The sequence below is a fragment of the Argentina silus genome (genome assembly GCF_951799395.1).
Source record: "Argentina silus genome assembly, chromosome: 16".
Lineage (NCBI taxonomy): Eukaryota > Metazoa > Chordata > Actinopteri > Argentiniformes > Argentinidae > Argentina > Argentina silus.
The window spans coordinates 12,108,870-12,124,569 of NC_139670.1; the positions used below are offsets into that span (position 1 = coordinate 12,108,870).

The window sequence follows — 15,700 nt, forward strand, 5'->3', positions numbered from 1 at the left end:
CTACTCATTTTGAATGACTTTAACCCCAAATAATAACCTGATGTACTGTCCTGATGAGCACAGCAATGGTCCATCAGCAACACATTACTCAACGCTAATGGTAGCTACTTTTCCACCAGTTCTTCTTTTTATCACTTAAAAAAACAAAAACTGTTTTACAGCATCTGTTCTGTCCTCCACTGTACCAAATCAATATGAATGTTTGGCCCTCAGTGTGTGTTTGTGATAGGAGTGTATCACCCAGTACCCTTGATAACCCTGTACAGTACCCTTGATAACTTAGTTGCACTTCTATCCTCCTATTTACATTCTGAAGTAGTAATAATAGGTGATTTTAGTCTAGACTGGTTGTCTCAAACAACGATGAAATCAGATGAAATCAGACACCTATGCAATGGTTTACAACTATCACAGTTAATCTCAAAACCAACACAGCCTAATCCTTGGTATTCCACAGAACTTTCTAAATCAAGCTACTTCCTAAGTGCTGTCTCAGATTCTGCTGGTGATCCTACAACATTTTGGAAAACAATGAACGCCCTAATGTGTGGAAATTCCTCTTCATCCCTACCTAAATAAGTTTTGTCAGACTTTGGCCTCATTACATTGAGATAAGTAATGCTTTTAACCAGTATTTTATCTCGGCAGGCTTTTTATTTGAAAGAAATGGTGGTTTGGCTGATCCTGGTCAGACGGTCGACTTTTCTCCGATCACCCAGCGCCCAGTTGGCTCGATGGGAGATCAGTCAACTCCTAGCAAATCTTTGTTTTCATTTCAACAATTTTGTACTTGTGATGTTTGCCCCATGCGTACAGGTTTTCTGGACATAAAAAAGGGTGTTCCACAAGGATAAATTCTTGGTCCGGTTCTTTTTACTATTTACGTCAACAATATTGGATTATCTGAAAATAATTGTAACCTGCATCTATATGCCGATGACACTGTTGAATATGTAGGTGGTGCCCCCATTGTCCCCGCTTATAAATACCTGGGCATTTGGTTTGACAAAGACTTGTTAAAAAGCTAAGATTTAAGGTGGGCTTAAATAGAATAGATAGAATAGATCTTGTCTTTCCCTGAACAGCAGACTGTAGACAGATTGTGCAATCAGCCTTCATGCCAGTGCTTGATTATGGTGATGCCATCTACCAAAGTACAGCAGCCACTACTCTTAAACCTTTGGATGTCATCTACCATAGCGCCCATCTCTTTATCACAGGTGATCGTTTTAATACTCATCATTGCATACTTTATCAAAAAGGTAGCTGGACCTTGTTAAAGTCCCATAGATCCTTCATTACTCCCTTTTTGTGTATAACGCCTTACTGCATAAACTCCCAGCTTTTTGGAACTGTTGAGGTTCCTCGGGTCTCCACTGAATTGGGTAAATCCGCCTTTAGTTGTGGTGCACCTCACTGCTGGAACATCTGCAGAGAACGTTTCAGTTGGTTACTCTGGTGGTGCTAGAGCAGTTTTGATCAAAAAGTTTTGTTTTTCTTGATTGTGTTTTATTATGTTGTAATTGTGTATGTGTATTATGTATTGTTGTAAACTGTGTGTATTATGTTGTAATTGTGTATGTGTATTATGTATTGTTGTAAAAAGAGACCTTGGTCAATGGGACTCCCTGCTAAAATAAAGGTTATACAGTACCAGTCAAAAGTTTGGACACACCTTCTCATTTAATGGTTTTTCTTTATTTTTATTATTTTCTACATTGTAGATTAATATTGAAGACATCAAAACTATGAAGGAACATATAGAATTATGCAGTAAACAAAAAAGTGTTAAACAAACCAGAATATGTTTTATATTTTTAGATTCTTCAAAGTAGCCACCTTTTGCTTTGATGACAGCTTTGCACACTCTTGGCAAGGTGTGTCCAAACTTTTGACTGGTACTGTATATATATATATATATATAAAAAAAAAAGTAACAAGGTAACAATTGAAAATAACAGTTATTTCCAAAAGTGTCTTATTGTTGTCATACCAGGCTTGAATGAAGCAGAGTTACAGTAAATTATGTAGAGACAACAACAAGGATACAATCAATTGGTCATACAAAGGAAGTGGAACTCAAAGACCAATTAAGGTCAATCTTTTAATTTTTGTGAAACAAGATGTTTGAGTCACATATTACAAGTGTATATATTGTCAGAGTTGTATAAGCACAAACTATAGATCAGGAGAGAATCTCAATGCTTCAATAACTGTACTTTATTGTATTGAGTGAAGCACCACTGTAACTTTACAGCCTGGATGTTATAGAGGAATGAATACATACACTCCCTGAGAACCGGTAGACACTCTGGGGTGAATTCACATAAGGACTGCCAGGCTTTTGCATGGTGCCTGTTAAACCATTGTAATAACCAGAACAAATTGCGTCTCATTCACAAACAACCCGCATTGGATGAAAAACAAACCTACAGTAACTGTGCTGCTGAGGAAATAGCAATAACATGGTGCTCTTACTTCTAAAAGCTGGCGGTGCATATATCATGGTCTATCTATTCACTCTTGCCTAATGCATGGGCTCTGCTTTGCTCCACCATTGATATCGTCAGATACAGCCATCTGTGGGTACAGACTTCGGTCTATCTATTGCGGTGTCGGCCTAAACATGCCATGGAAGCTGTCATAGTCCAAGACAAATTACGCATGCAGGAGAGGGCTATTACACACGCTATTACACCTACTAGATCACCGCAATGAATAGGAAAGAAAATAGTTAAGGCTATGGGTGCTGCATGTGTGTTGGTTAAATTAGGCCTACATTCACCTGAACTTCAACACCAGTTTGGTGATTACACACGTAGACCACATATCAAACCCTGACTCCAGGAGTTGTCATTTCCATGCGGTTCATTTAATCCGCGGCTCAAATTGTTTGGGTGTGGTTGTGCACAAACTTCATTTGCATCAATACACATAATACCACGTGAATCAGTCGTTAAAACGTTGCAGATAGTGTCTGCAGATGAGGCGCAACAGATAAGGCAATCTGCACTCGCAATTCATTCTTAGTGAATTCACCCCTCTGTGTGTGATTGAGTGAGTGATCGTGTATGTGTGCGATTGTGTTTATTTATGTACAGTGCATACCCCATGTGTACATGTGTTTCTAAAGTATGTGTAATAACATACAATTTCTGTATAACATGTCTATGTTGTTGCAAGTGCATATCCACTAAAAGGCAGTTTTACTTGAAAAGTAAAGCAATGATGATTTCTACAATCTTGACAAATTCACACAACCCAACAGTGTGTTTAGTATGACTATGAACAGCATACATAGGGACAAGCCTGTCATAGAGAAAGGAGAAAAACAGGAAATGCATTAGCTACATGTGAAACATAGCTACATAGACAGTGCAAACTATACACCCTAAGCATTCTATTCATGTGAGATTATAAAATGTCATTAACTTTTTTTTGGACAAGAAATCCATTGTATGATAACTTAATAAATATCAACGTTATCCACGTCAGTCTCATTTATATTTAGGGCCCATTCCCACTTGTCACTATATAAAAAAAAACGTCTAGTTAACATTAGCTATAGTGTTCCCACTACAACGACAACTAGAAAATGAGGGCAAATGATAACGTATCGTTTGTATAATACGTATGTATCGTTTGGATTGCTTTCAGAGCAATTTTTTAATTTACTGCTGTTTGAGTTGTACGATAAGACGTTACTTCATGTGAAAGCATGGCACCTATTTATAGTTTATCATTATAGTTATAGTAGTCAACCCAAGAGGGAATGGGCCTTTAATCTGTTTTGCAAGGGAGATCTTGGCAAGAATGATTCTTGATACCATTACTCCATGGGATCGGCTTAGATGGTTACCTGTGATGTGTCCATTATTGGAGGACCCATTAGCTGTGTGAGACACAGTAATACCCATAAGAAACACAGTAAAAATGTCAACCAAAAAAACAGTATACAGTACATCACATGCTAAACCTATTTGGCTTGTGCTAAACCTTACCTTTAATTTGAAACTCAGTAGTGAGGATACCCCCACTTGGTTCTGTTTTTGATGGGAGACTTCTTGCAGTACACGGCGTCTTGAAAAGATAAGATGTAATCATCTCTTTGCTCATCCAAGTTCTGTACAGTCAAATCTTGATACATGCATTATTTTATGACGTTGAAACCCAGGAGACCAGAGCATGCAGATTTTAAGACAAGTAAAACAATGGGACTGGTGGAATGCTCTACATTTACATTTACATTTATGGCATTTGGCAGATGCCTTTATCCAAAGCAACTTACAACAAATACATTTGTCTAAGTAAGTGAAACATCTATCCATCAGTCATCATAAGAAAAAGTAACCTATGCTAGGACCAGGGGCTATTGGCAATCACAATGCTAGAAGAAGGAAGAATTACTTCTTTTTTTATTCTTTTTTTATTTACAGTAGAAAAACTGTACTGGGGGGTAGTGGAGATGAAGAGGTCTTTAGGAGGGACAGTTAAGATGTAGCCTGAAGAGATGGGTCTTCAATCTACGGTGGAAGATAGGTAGTGACTCTGCAGTCCTGACAGCAGTGGGAACAGCAGTGGGAACTCTAAATATTAACAAGGTTCCAGACAGTGCACGTCTCCAACATGCATCAGGTGTTGATTATGTATAAGTTAAAGCTCTACGTATGTATAGGGCTCCGAAGCATGCCATAAAAATGTTGTTTGTGGAACTTGCTTCCAAGTCATGTAAAAAAATTATCTAACAAGAAAACAATCAAGAAGCAGTGGGCCTACTACTGTACATGTTTCACAAAGCTTGTGTTAGCTATTTGAAAAAAAAACACTATCGGAAAAATGACTGGGGATTTTGAATTGGACCACAAGCAAGTTCAGGACATGGATAGAAAGCTAAAGATTATCATACTTAACTTACGGGCAGACAAAGGAGCCTTTCCCCGTCACAAACCTGGACCTCACAGTGAAGCCAGACAGTGGAGACCTTCTCCTGGCGCTGGAAGCGAAAGGAGTTGAACTTGAACATGGAGCGGCTGTCTTTGGCGTTCTCGAAAATGGTCACAGTGTTGTCGGATGAACAGCTTTGAACAACAGACATTTATTGATTAAGTTCATTTTTGAATTATTTAATTCATAGGGTTATTCAGAAATACCTACACATCTGCATGTTTTAGTGTCTTCGAACAACCTTGATTATGCATCTTATTTTTGATCCTGGTGAAACCCATGGACATGGAGAGGATGATCCAGAAGGCACAAGAGCTGTAGATCATGGATCACGGTCTAGGTAGTCTATGTAGACATTTCACTCAAATACCTGTTGATTATGAGACTCCATCTCTTCTTGTCTGTTGAGTAAGGGGTTGGGGTCGCCCAGCAGTTGCTAATCACCACTTTGAATCTGTGGGAACAAGGAATTCTTGGAATTAAGTTCTGAATGTATGTCTGTATGTGTGTGTGTGTGTGTGTGTGTGTGTGTGTGTGTGTGTGTGTGTGTGTGTGTGTGTGTGTGTGTGTGTGTGTGTGTGCGTGCATGCGTGTATTAAGCCCGATTTGTGGTCTATTCAGTGTCTGCAGTGTACTTTCTCAGACACAGCCCGATATGTTCGGAAGGTCTGGTGGACAAACGCGTCAAACTTGGCCTTTATTTACCCAATACAAATATCGGAAAAAAACACAGAGAGGGATATGCGAAGCGAGACGCTTTGCAGACAAAGCTGTGTTTTTTTGACTGGAAGGCAATGGGATAGTGTTGCATTTGGTCAACTGAAAGATGTATAGTTCATTAATAACATTGGGCTTAGCCTAGCGACCACTACTTTAACAATGCCTGGGTTGTTAAGAAGGTACTGGTATGAGTTATAAAGTATGTCATGTCGCTAGCTTTGAGAAAAACTACTTTATATCAGAATTGTGCCTGTGAACCGTTCATGAATATTCATATTGCTCTCGCCTTGGTCCTCACTGAATGGGCCCACTGAAAGGTCACGAATACAATCAATATTCATTAGCCTATCATTCCGTGTTAGTGGACAGCGATTCCCATTGAGAATGAGTGCACATGTGTATCTTTTTCAATTATTCAATTACAGTCATTGACACCACACTATCTGATTCTGAGCCCCCTCCCCCCCCCCCCCCAGTCGTGTGATTCATTGGGATCCAATAATGGCAAAGGCCATGTCCGAAAGCTCATACTGCCTACTGTTTACTCAAGGTATCTACTACATACTAACCATACTACATCCTATTTAGAGCCTACAGTTTAGTAAAATGTATTCAGTAAGTGACACATTTCAACATGCTACACCTCATTCTGAGAAAACAGTCATCGAGAGCTTAACACATAGCCTAATAGATCAGTTTCGCTACTGCCCGCCTCACTTACCTGCTCCATTGAATTGTGCGACTAAAATTGGAAAGGACTTCCTGAGTGTGCAGTGTGGGCTGTGTTCCAATCCATACTAGGAATAATCTTGATTCCCTACACTGCACAGGCAGAATCTGTGCAGGGAACTATGTAGTGATGGGAAAATTGGATTCGGAATTCCCTGCAGCATCATTAAACTGTGACACAAGTGACATCTTCGCCAGACATTTATGCTAACTAACTCCTGACAGTATTGTTATGGTTAATGTTACACACCTACAGTATATAGTATGTTAGCTGCTACGGTACTGAGTTATGTTGGCTAGCCAGCTAACGTTAAAGTTACATTGTAGCCCTTCATTTATGTCAAGTCCTCGCTCAGCTCTAGCTACCAGTGACTTGAGAAAATACTATATATTAAGACAGACAAGATTGTTTTTAAGTTATGTGCATTATTTCATTTGTTTGTGTTTTTGTTTTCAACTGTTAATAATACAGTTATAAACAATAATGTGTTTATCTTTTAGGGAAAATGTGTTTGTTGTTGTAGGGTAGGTTGTGGGGTAGGGTGTGGGTTGTAGAGTGGGGTCTAGATTGCAAGAAAAAGATGTTTCAAGCGTTTGAGAAATTCAAAAAGCTCCAGCTTCTGGAGGAATCTTTTTGTGCGCAATAGCTTGGGGACGAGGTTAGCAGCGTACAGTATACGACGCGGAGGATCAGTGTGTGATGAGAAGATGAGGTTAAGGAATGTACCTCCCCATCTGCTGCAATCATCATCTGTGTATTGAACGTGGAGCTCCTGGAGTCCCTCACCCGTTGTTTTGGAGGTACATTGCACTCAGCGTGGACCCTGATTTTGGTCAATGGGCACTTCCAGGGTATCAAGCATAAGTCCGATTTCTCAAATATTGTAATGATCTCCTACTACAGTCTACAAATTGCGGCATATAGGGCTTTCATATAGGACTTCAGATAAACATGGGTCAAGAAGTCATCAAAAGTGTCTCCACCATGTAGGAGGAAGGTATGTCTATACAATATAGATTTCATGGATTAGGGTTAGGCATATATCAGTATCTAAAGGCTGCAGAATGAAACACAGAGTACCTGTTGCTCAGTCCCTTTGCCTCGATCCCAATGAAAACCTCAGAGCCAATCTCAGACGTGTCAATCACATAGGGGGAGTCTTTGGCATACAGGAACTTTGAATTCTATAGAAATTAATGCAAATTTTAGGTGGCGGTAACAAAGATATGCTTTAACTCTTATTAAACCTTGTTGGCAGATAATTCATTAACTTAAATATTAATTACAAAATTACCAAAAGGTTATTTGTTAGTTAAACCTATTTTCACAACAAATGGCACATGCTTTAGAAATGGGTCATTCCTTACAAGGTCTGGACAGATAAGCGCAACATTTTGCATCTAAGAATTTGAAATGTGTTTGGCTGATCAAGGATGGCCACTGAAGAGAGAGAAGTTTAGGTACTCACCGTGAATACGTTCATAGACAACTGTGACCTAAAAGTGCCTAAACTCCCGTTGTTGACATAAACTGTAGCCACTCTGGAAAAAGCAAAGGGTTTAGTAAAAACGCTGCAAGTCATTGGGTTAGAATGCACACGTTCTCAAGAAGGTACCTGCGGTGGCCTTCTAACCAGGACCCGGTGCTTACCTCTGGCTGAAAACTGCGTTGTTGACCAGGTAGGCAGCCCGGTACGTGCAGCTGAATGTGTAGTTGACCGGCTGGTTTCTGACCGTGAGCGAGGTGTCGTTGGACACAATGGAGTTGTAGAACACGTACTTGGGGTCTTTACCGCCCATATACTGAGGAAAGCAATAGCCACACCAAAGATGAAGGACTACAACTTTAATTCTTCATCATTCTCAATATGATTATACTTTAATGCAGTAATAACCTCATTCACTAACTCATTATCCACAAAAATGTACGTTTACGAACGGTGGAAGTGTTTGCTTTATATATTTATCTTCTTTAGATACTAATTCACCACATTTATTGGTACATGCTCGAATGTTCAGTGTCTCACCTCTGCTTGGGTGCCACAGTACGAGTGGTTTTTGGGAGTCAGGTCAGGGATGGTGAAGCGGTAGTACCCCGGGCTGTTCACCCCAGTGTAACACACCCCACCCAGAGACAGCTGCCCAATATCCCAGCCATACGGACACTCAGGGACATTAGCAATGATGGCGTTGGGGAAACATGACACCATCACATAGTCTGAGAAAGAGCACAGAGGGAAGCCAATCTTAGTGGATGCTGTCCAAGTCCCTCCAAATGTTAAGGTTGTTTTTGTGAGCGATAAACTACCAATGGTCTCCTGAGACATTAAATATTACTGTGTCATCTCTGGGAAACTCACCTGCTTTCTGGGGAGCACATGTCCATGCTACAGGCAGTAGGATTAGTAGAGCAGCAATAGTAGCCATTGTCTAATGCTGCAAAGACAGTTCAAGTTTTTTTGTATTATGAATACATACATAGACATTTTGTATGTATTCCCAATATAATTCAGAATTTAACTGCAACCAATCACATTGCTAAGTTTGTAAGACATTTCCAGCCTGTTTCTACAAACTTTGTACCCTAAATCTCATTATAAGCATGGTTTGAGGTTTCAGAGAATAACATTCCACTCTTTTCCAACCATAGCAGACAAGCAAACATCATTAATCTACCATAGTTGTACTCAGTATAATCTTACCATAGAAAATTCATTTAGGGAAGATGGCTAGTCTGGCTTGTTGTCAGTCAGATGGTCTTCATAGCAATGGGCTGATGGTGAGTTCTAGCCACAATTACAACAGTACAGAAGGGGCTTTTTATACTTGTACAGGTAATGGCAACCCCCCTGTTACACCCCCCAGCCCCCTTTCCGACAGTGGCGATTTGGTAGCGGCATTGTGGAGCTGCTCACAAAAGCTCTCTGTGAGCGCAAGACATTGACTTTCAAATGACTTCTGTCTCATGGGATGGCCACAGCACACTCAGCATATGACTCCTCTCTGGCATCACTTTAATCTCTCATTTAGTTTTTTTACTAAAAAATATATTCCAAACAATTACAAACCTGACATGGCTGGGTTGGGTACTGTAGCGTTGGCGATATGCAATATAATTAGTATTAGCATGGTACCAGATCAAAGATCATGTGTCAGATCTGAACTTTGAATAGAAGAGGTTTCCTTTCACACACATACTGCGCACACACACACACACACACACACACACACGTGAGGTTGCGTAATATTCAACAGTCAGTCTAAGCTAATTACGTCGGCAGCTAGGTGTTGAGGGGAAACAGCCCATTTTCTTCATCCAATACGCAGTTAAACATAGAAATCAGAGGGTGCTTTTTTACTTTACTTTGATGCCCCTATTTAATTCATAATGCAAGAGATAACAGTTGCTTGTCACCCAGAATGTGTTGATAAGTTACATTTTGATTGATGTTGAGGAGAATTTTTACTTCTTACTTTAATTTTTTATGACTTATTCCAATTCCATGTTTAACAGGAATAGTCTCCTTTAGTCTACTGCCTGACAATCACAATGGGATTTTACATTCAGTAAAATGTAACGCTTTATACAGCTCTCTCTTACAAGAACCGTAATCACCTTTAAAACAGATATGTTTCATTGTATATATGCCTACATATGTGATGTCACAGTGTACTGTAGACTTTTCAGCATTCTTGTCATGGACCCAGACAGACTGATAATAATCAGCATCCACATGAGACCCTTACAAAACTAGAGAAGGGGAGAGAGCATACAATGACAAAACCAATCAGTCCTCTTCGCTTGGTCAATCTTTCAAGGTATCCGAAATAGAACACCGTTTAAGAAGCTAAATAGTGCAAATAGACATGTATGGATACCCCAGGACTACGATAGATGGATCTGATAAAAGTAGATGCACACTAAAAACGAGTGTTCCAAAGTAGAGATGAGAGATGAGATTGAATACTGTGTTTCACAGCACTCAGAGATATAAGGTTCCACACAGCAAAGTCTTAGACAATTAGATAGGGGTAGCCTTTGTCCCTTGTCTGGTGTGTCCCTTCCTTTTATGTTTGAGGACTGGAGGCCTGTGTCCTCGGTGACCCCTCTCCATCCAAATTTCTTTAGCCATGATGATGGGCCATACTACACAGTACCTTATAATGACAGGGGTGTATTTCACTACACTACACTTACTTTGTTCCAACTTTTAACACACAAACAACCTGGTTAGAGATATGTCAACATAATAAAACCATTCTAAAAACTCTTTGTTATGACAGAATCAGCAATTACTGGCTTGAATCTCACTGACGAATAAACTGCAATTTCAGAGTTAATGGTATGCAACAGGTGTAAAATGCTAGCGGAGAGGTGAGACACTGATGCCCTTCATGCAACAACTAGAGGAGTCATAACAATGCTATTGAAGGGGCATGACTGCATAAAGCATTAGCATTAGAATGGACCGCCAGGGGAATTGTTGGGGGGGATCCATGTGAGATACCAATCAGAGGAGGGGTCAGGGGACAGGTAACGTTACAGTGCTTACAATGAGGAGCCACCAGATTCCATCATGTTACGTAACGTTGGTGCTCCTGTCCCAGAAACGTGCTTCATATTCTGCTAGTGATGGTGTGTATATATGTGCGTGTGGTGCGTGCATGCGTGCATGGATGGTTGCTCATGCTAAAACATCCCCTACATTTGGGCTTGGGACTTCACACCCTTACAGTACATGTTCCTGTTACCAGCCTTTTGTCAGCCCTAAAACTATCATAGCTTTGTTGTATTCACAACCTGACTGTGTGAATGCAGTATTAATGTGGAAGGGAAATATGTCAAAATGTGTGTAAGTCAGGCCTTACCAGGGGTCTCAAACTCGCGGCTCGCGGGACGATATTTTGAGGCCCCCTACTTGACATCAAAGTTTAGTGTTAGTGCGGCGTTTTTCTCACACGCACCTTTTTGCCGAGTCGTTGCCCTGGGCAACGTTTTTTTTTGTTTTTGTTATCACTTATGGGCTACCATAGCTCAAGTTAGCCAAAGCGAATTAGCGAATTTTTCCTGAAATTGTCTGTGCTCGTCGCCAACCTTTCTCTTCACGGCAGGTTTTTGTGGAATACTTGATGCGGCCCAGCCTCACCCAGACTCTACCTCCAGCGGCCCCCAGGTAAATTGAGTTTGAGACCCCTGAGAGTGATGTGTGCTCGTCTAGACTCTGGAAGAGCCAGAAGGGACCTGCCTGAATTATACATTTATGATATACTAATGATACATTACAAAAAACTTGCCCACTGTTGTTTGAATCTTAGATTGCCTCTGTGTTTGCCAGTAGAGAGCAGCAAAGTCTCTTTCACCCAATGTCAGGGGTGTCAAACTCGGTTAGTCGCGGGCCACATTGGAACAAATGCAACCTCATGCAGGCTGGAAAAAATAATACATTTGTTAGTAAAACTAAATGAATGTCCACTGCTGTAATATTCAATATTACAGTAGCCTATAATCAGCCTACACTCAATGCTTCATTTTCAGCTCAATATTACAGTAATGTACATAAACTCAGAAGAATGCCTCATTTTCAAGATGGGTTCATCTGTGGGCATCTGAAGGTTGGAACAAACAATATAGTCTATAAAAACGAGTTTTAAGGAGATTTACAAGAAAATACTGATCTTGCTAGCCTAATATCCTCAGGCAGGTCGTTCCAGAGTCTAGGGGCCCTAATGGCAAAGTCATGGTCACCTTTTGTCTTCAGTCTAGACTCTGGAACGACCAGAATGGCCTGAATGATACACTCACCGGCCACTTTATTAGGTACACCTGTTCAACTGCTTGTTAACGCAAATATCTAATCAGCCAATCACATGGCAGCAACTCAATGAATTTAGGGGTAGCCTAAATTGGAAAGTGAAGCAAGCTTTCTAGAGAGGACAGCTTATTTGCCCCATCTGATCCATCTGATCCATCCACCTAAGCCAAGCATGGCCAGTGGCCATAAAGCATATATGCATGCATTGTCTTGAATGCTCAACACAGTGAAAATTAAGGAAAAAAACTAGTGTAAAAATAGTGAACCGTCCCTTTAATTTTGGAATTTCACATTACATTACATGAGTTTCTCAGCACATGGATGACAATAGGAGCTATCAATTGATGTAAAAAGATGTGTGGTTTTTCCAGGATGCCCATATTATGTAGCTCTAGCTTGCAAAATGGTTATTGCCATTATACAGTAGCAGATTACCAAAGACCTACAGTACATTGTGGAGTAGGAGCTTTGTAGATGCTAGCAACAAGTAATCAAAATGACTAAATCACTAATCCCAGGGCTCCATTCCATAAAGGGTTGTCAAAACCAGAGCACTCTTTAGGTTTTACAAGAAACATATTAGCCTAGCTAAATAGTGCATTTGTTGAAATATACAATAGCTTTAGAAAGCCTCACTGTAGGCCTATGGTGAAAACAAACGTAAAAATATAGCCTATTTGTGGATACATACATTATAATAAATACAATCACGTTTGTTTACACATAATATTTACAACATAAATAGAGTGGATTTGATTGCAGCTATCATCAAGGCTTTGGCACTTGACAGGTCCAACATGTAGAGTCAGGTTGGTACACAAACTCCCTCCTGGAAAGAGAAACAAAACAAAGTATGGTCAGTATTTGACTAACCTAACAGGACATAATGGATTTGTAACCGTTCTATTGGTATGATATATAGTACTTTATTTGAATACCGCCATTCATATAACAGTAACAATCTAAAAGTGCTAACAAAGGGCTTAGGGTCATGCCAGCCCATGTACTCACTCCCTCTGGGGTAGATTGGCGTTGCCACGGCACAGCAGTCCTTGGTCACAGGGGCAGATCTGGTTGATGCTGAATGCTAGGCCACCAACGGGCACGAAGCAGCTCTCGCCACGCGTAAGTCTCCGCTTACACACCTGCTCTCCGTGGTGGCGGGCACAGCACATGGACTCCCCACAGTCCCTGTCCACTTTACACCTGGCACCTGGGCAAGACAGAGAAACAGCATGATGAATAAACACTATAGATTATCTAATAAAGACTGTGACCTTGCTGCCATCTTGGACCAGGTCTCTTTCTTAAAAAAAGATTGATCCTCATGAGACCAACTTGGAAAGGTGACATTGAATGAACATTATATGTGAATAAAGAACCTCCAAGCTAACCTCAACAAGTGGCTCTGCAAATTCTGATCACAATATCTAAACCTGTTGAATACATATCAACAGACATAGCTAGCAGTAATTATTTTGTAAACTTTTTGTCAATTCTGAGCAGATCTTTGGGGTGGCTACTTTACCCTCCTGTCCTTCGGGGATGCTCCGGTGGCACTTCCCAAACATGCAGCTGAGTCCTCTAACACACTGGGCATCCCTCCTGCAGTACTGGCCTTCTCCTCTGAGGGGGACACACAGCCCAAAGTGGCGGTCGCAGGAGAACCCTCGGCCGCAGGTCCGGTCATGGTCGCACACCCCCTGTGAAAGAAAATATTAGTTAGATATAACTGAGGTAAATTAAACAAGTCTTAAACTAATGCTTAACTCATTGCATTAGGTAGATCATCATTATCAACTCTCATTAATTTAAACAGGACTTTAAGAATAGTTGTTGTCACAAGGTTTTTGGTAAATTACGCAAAAAGAGGTTATCTTATTTTGTATTGCTGGATATCTATGTATTTATTTTATATGTTATTCATCATCTTGTGAGGAAAGGTTGATATTCTTCCCCTGATTCAAATGTTGGCAACAGCAAAATCAAGGAAAGGCCAAGGATGATACACTGAAAGCATCTTAAACAAATTAATCTACAATGTTGATTCTTATGCAGTATTCTAATAGCTCTCCATTGTTTTTCAGAGCTTTTCATGATTGGTACTCTACAACCCCAATTTCCTTTATCACTCACAATGCAATACAAACAGAGAAAGCTACTGTAACAGGGTAACACCTTACCCTCGTCATGTAAATTGATAAACTGTTAGCATAATGCTAACAAACCATTAACACTTCATTAGAATTGGTATATTCATCAATGGTTCAGCTACTACACTTTAATTTGACATTAAACAAACCTGAATATCAAATACATATTATAATATATGCTTTTTTTACTCATAAATTACTACAGCAACAGTGGGAGAACCTCACCCCGAATTTAAATTATTTTATTTCCAACTTCCTGTCAATTAGCTGTATTTGGGCAGTTCATCTTTCTACCAAGTCAAGTTACTGTGATAAATGCAACAGATTTCTGAAGATTTGTTTGAGTCAGCTCCATTGCAGGTACACAGTTTACAAATTCCCATAGAAAAATAGCTGACGGGTCCACTCCCCTAGGCCAGATTTGAGTCATTGTTTTACCAGGCTACAGTAATAGTCTTGGTACAAGGTTACAATACAGCAACAATCAAACAAGTCTACAGTATGTCGGAGAGGGTCTTACCATGGATCCTTTGGCGTTGGCTGGCGGAGTGCTGTCTCGGAGAGCCAGGTGCTCATCCTTGGGATGACTGTGCGGCATGTTGAGCATCCAGGCCCAGATGCGCCCTTCAGCCCAGGATACACACAGACACAGGCAGAGGAGCCACAGAGTCCTGGAAATCTCCATGTCAGGCCAAATAGAGAGAAACAGAGGGATAGAGGAAGCGAGAAAGAGGAAGATTGTCAAATGACAAGGAATAGATTGTATTAGCTAAGGTCTCAGGCAAGAAAATATTTGAAGGGTGTAGAGACAGAGAGAGCAAAGAGAGTTTCCAAACTAAAGGTCCAAGTCAGTGTAGCTCTCCTGTCTTGATGCAGCAGTGGTGAGCATCTCTTTTGCCCACAGCTTTTATAGCCCACTGGGTCTCATTCCCTCCTGCTATGCTGTTTGTAAAAGCCACAGGGTAGGAGGAGACAATTAGTAGTTAATGCATTAACTCATTTGCCTGAGCCACCCCCTACCACCAGAAAATTGTGGCAAAATCATCAGCCATGGAGATGGTGAAAGGAGAGAGGAAAAAGGGGGAGATGGGGAGAGAGGTAGGAGGGGGCAATGGGCTTGATGGGTTGACAACAGGTCCACACAATGGGGCATTAACAGGCACCTCGGAGGCTTATCTCCCTTAGACAAACAAGGTGGGGACAAAAGCAGACCTAACACATGTTGTGTCCCAGGCCATTGAGTGGCAGCCACAGGCCAGCGCTGTTGACCCTGGCCCTCTTGCTGGACAAACTCTCTAGTCGTCGTCGTCCCCCACCCCCGGTCCCCAACCCCCTCCACAT

At 40.8% G+C, this 15,700-nt stretch overlaps 2 protein-coding genes across 2 annotated transcripts; both read right to left on the bottom strand.

Moving 5' to 3' along the window:
• Nucleotides 1–3,235: 3,235 nt before the first annotated feature.
• On the bottom strand, nucleotides 3,236–8,820 carry tectb (tectorin beta; the record flags this gene model as incomplete). Its single annotated transcript, XM_083687664.1, has 10 exons — nucleotides 3,236–3,309; nucleotides 3,860–3,892; nucleotides 4,002–4,080; nucleotides 4,916–5,078; nucleotides 5,315–5,398; nucleotides 7,475–7,578; nucleotides 7,863–7,935; nucleotides 8,045–8,196; nucleotides 8,421–8,611; nucleotides 8,754–8,820. 10 exons carry the CDS (start codon nucleotides 8,818–8,820, stop codon nucleotides 3,236–3,238), a joined length of 1,020 nt encoding a protein of 339 aa, XP_083543790.1.
• A 4,134-nt stretch (nucleotides 8,821–12,954) lies between these two features.
• On the bottom strand, nucleotides 12,955–15,700 carry LOC310817224 (dickkopf-related protein 3-like; the record flags this gene model as incomplete). Its single annotated transcript, XM_083687665.1, has 5 exons — nucleotides 12,955–13,035; nucleotides 13,218–13,419; nucleotides 13,735–13,909; nucleotides 14,880–14,983; nucleotides 15,577–15,700. The coding sequence occupies 5 exons, from the start codon at nucleotides 15,698–15,700 to the stop codon at nucleotides 12,975–12,977; spliced, it is 666 nt and encodes a 221-aa protein (XP_083543791.1). The 3' UTR covers nucleotides 12,955–12,974.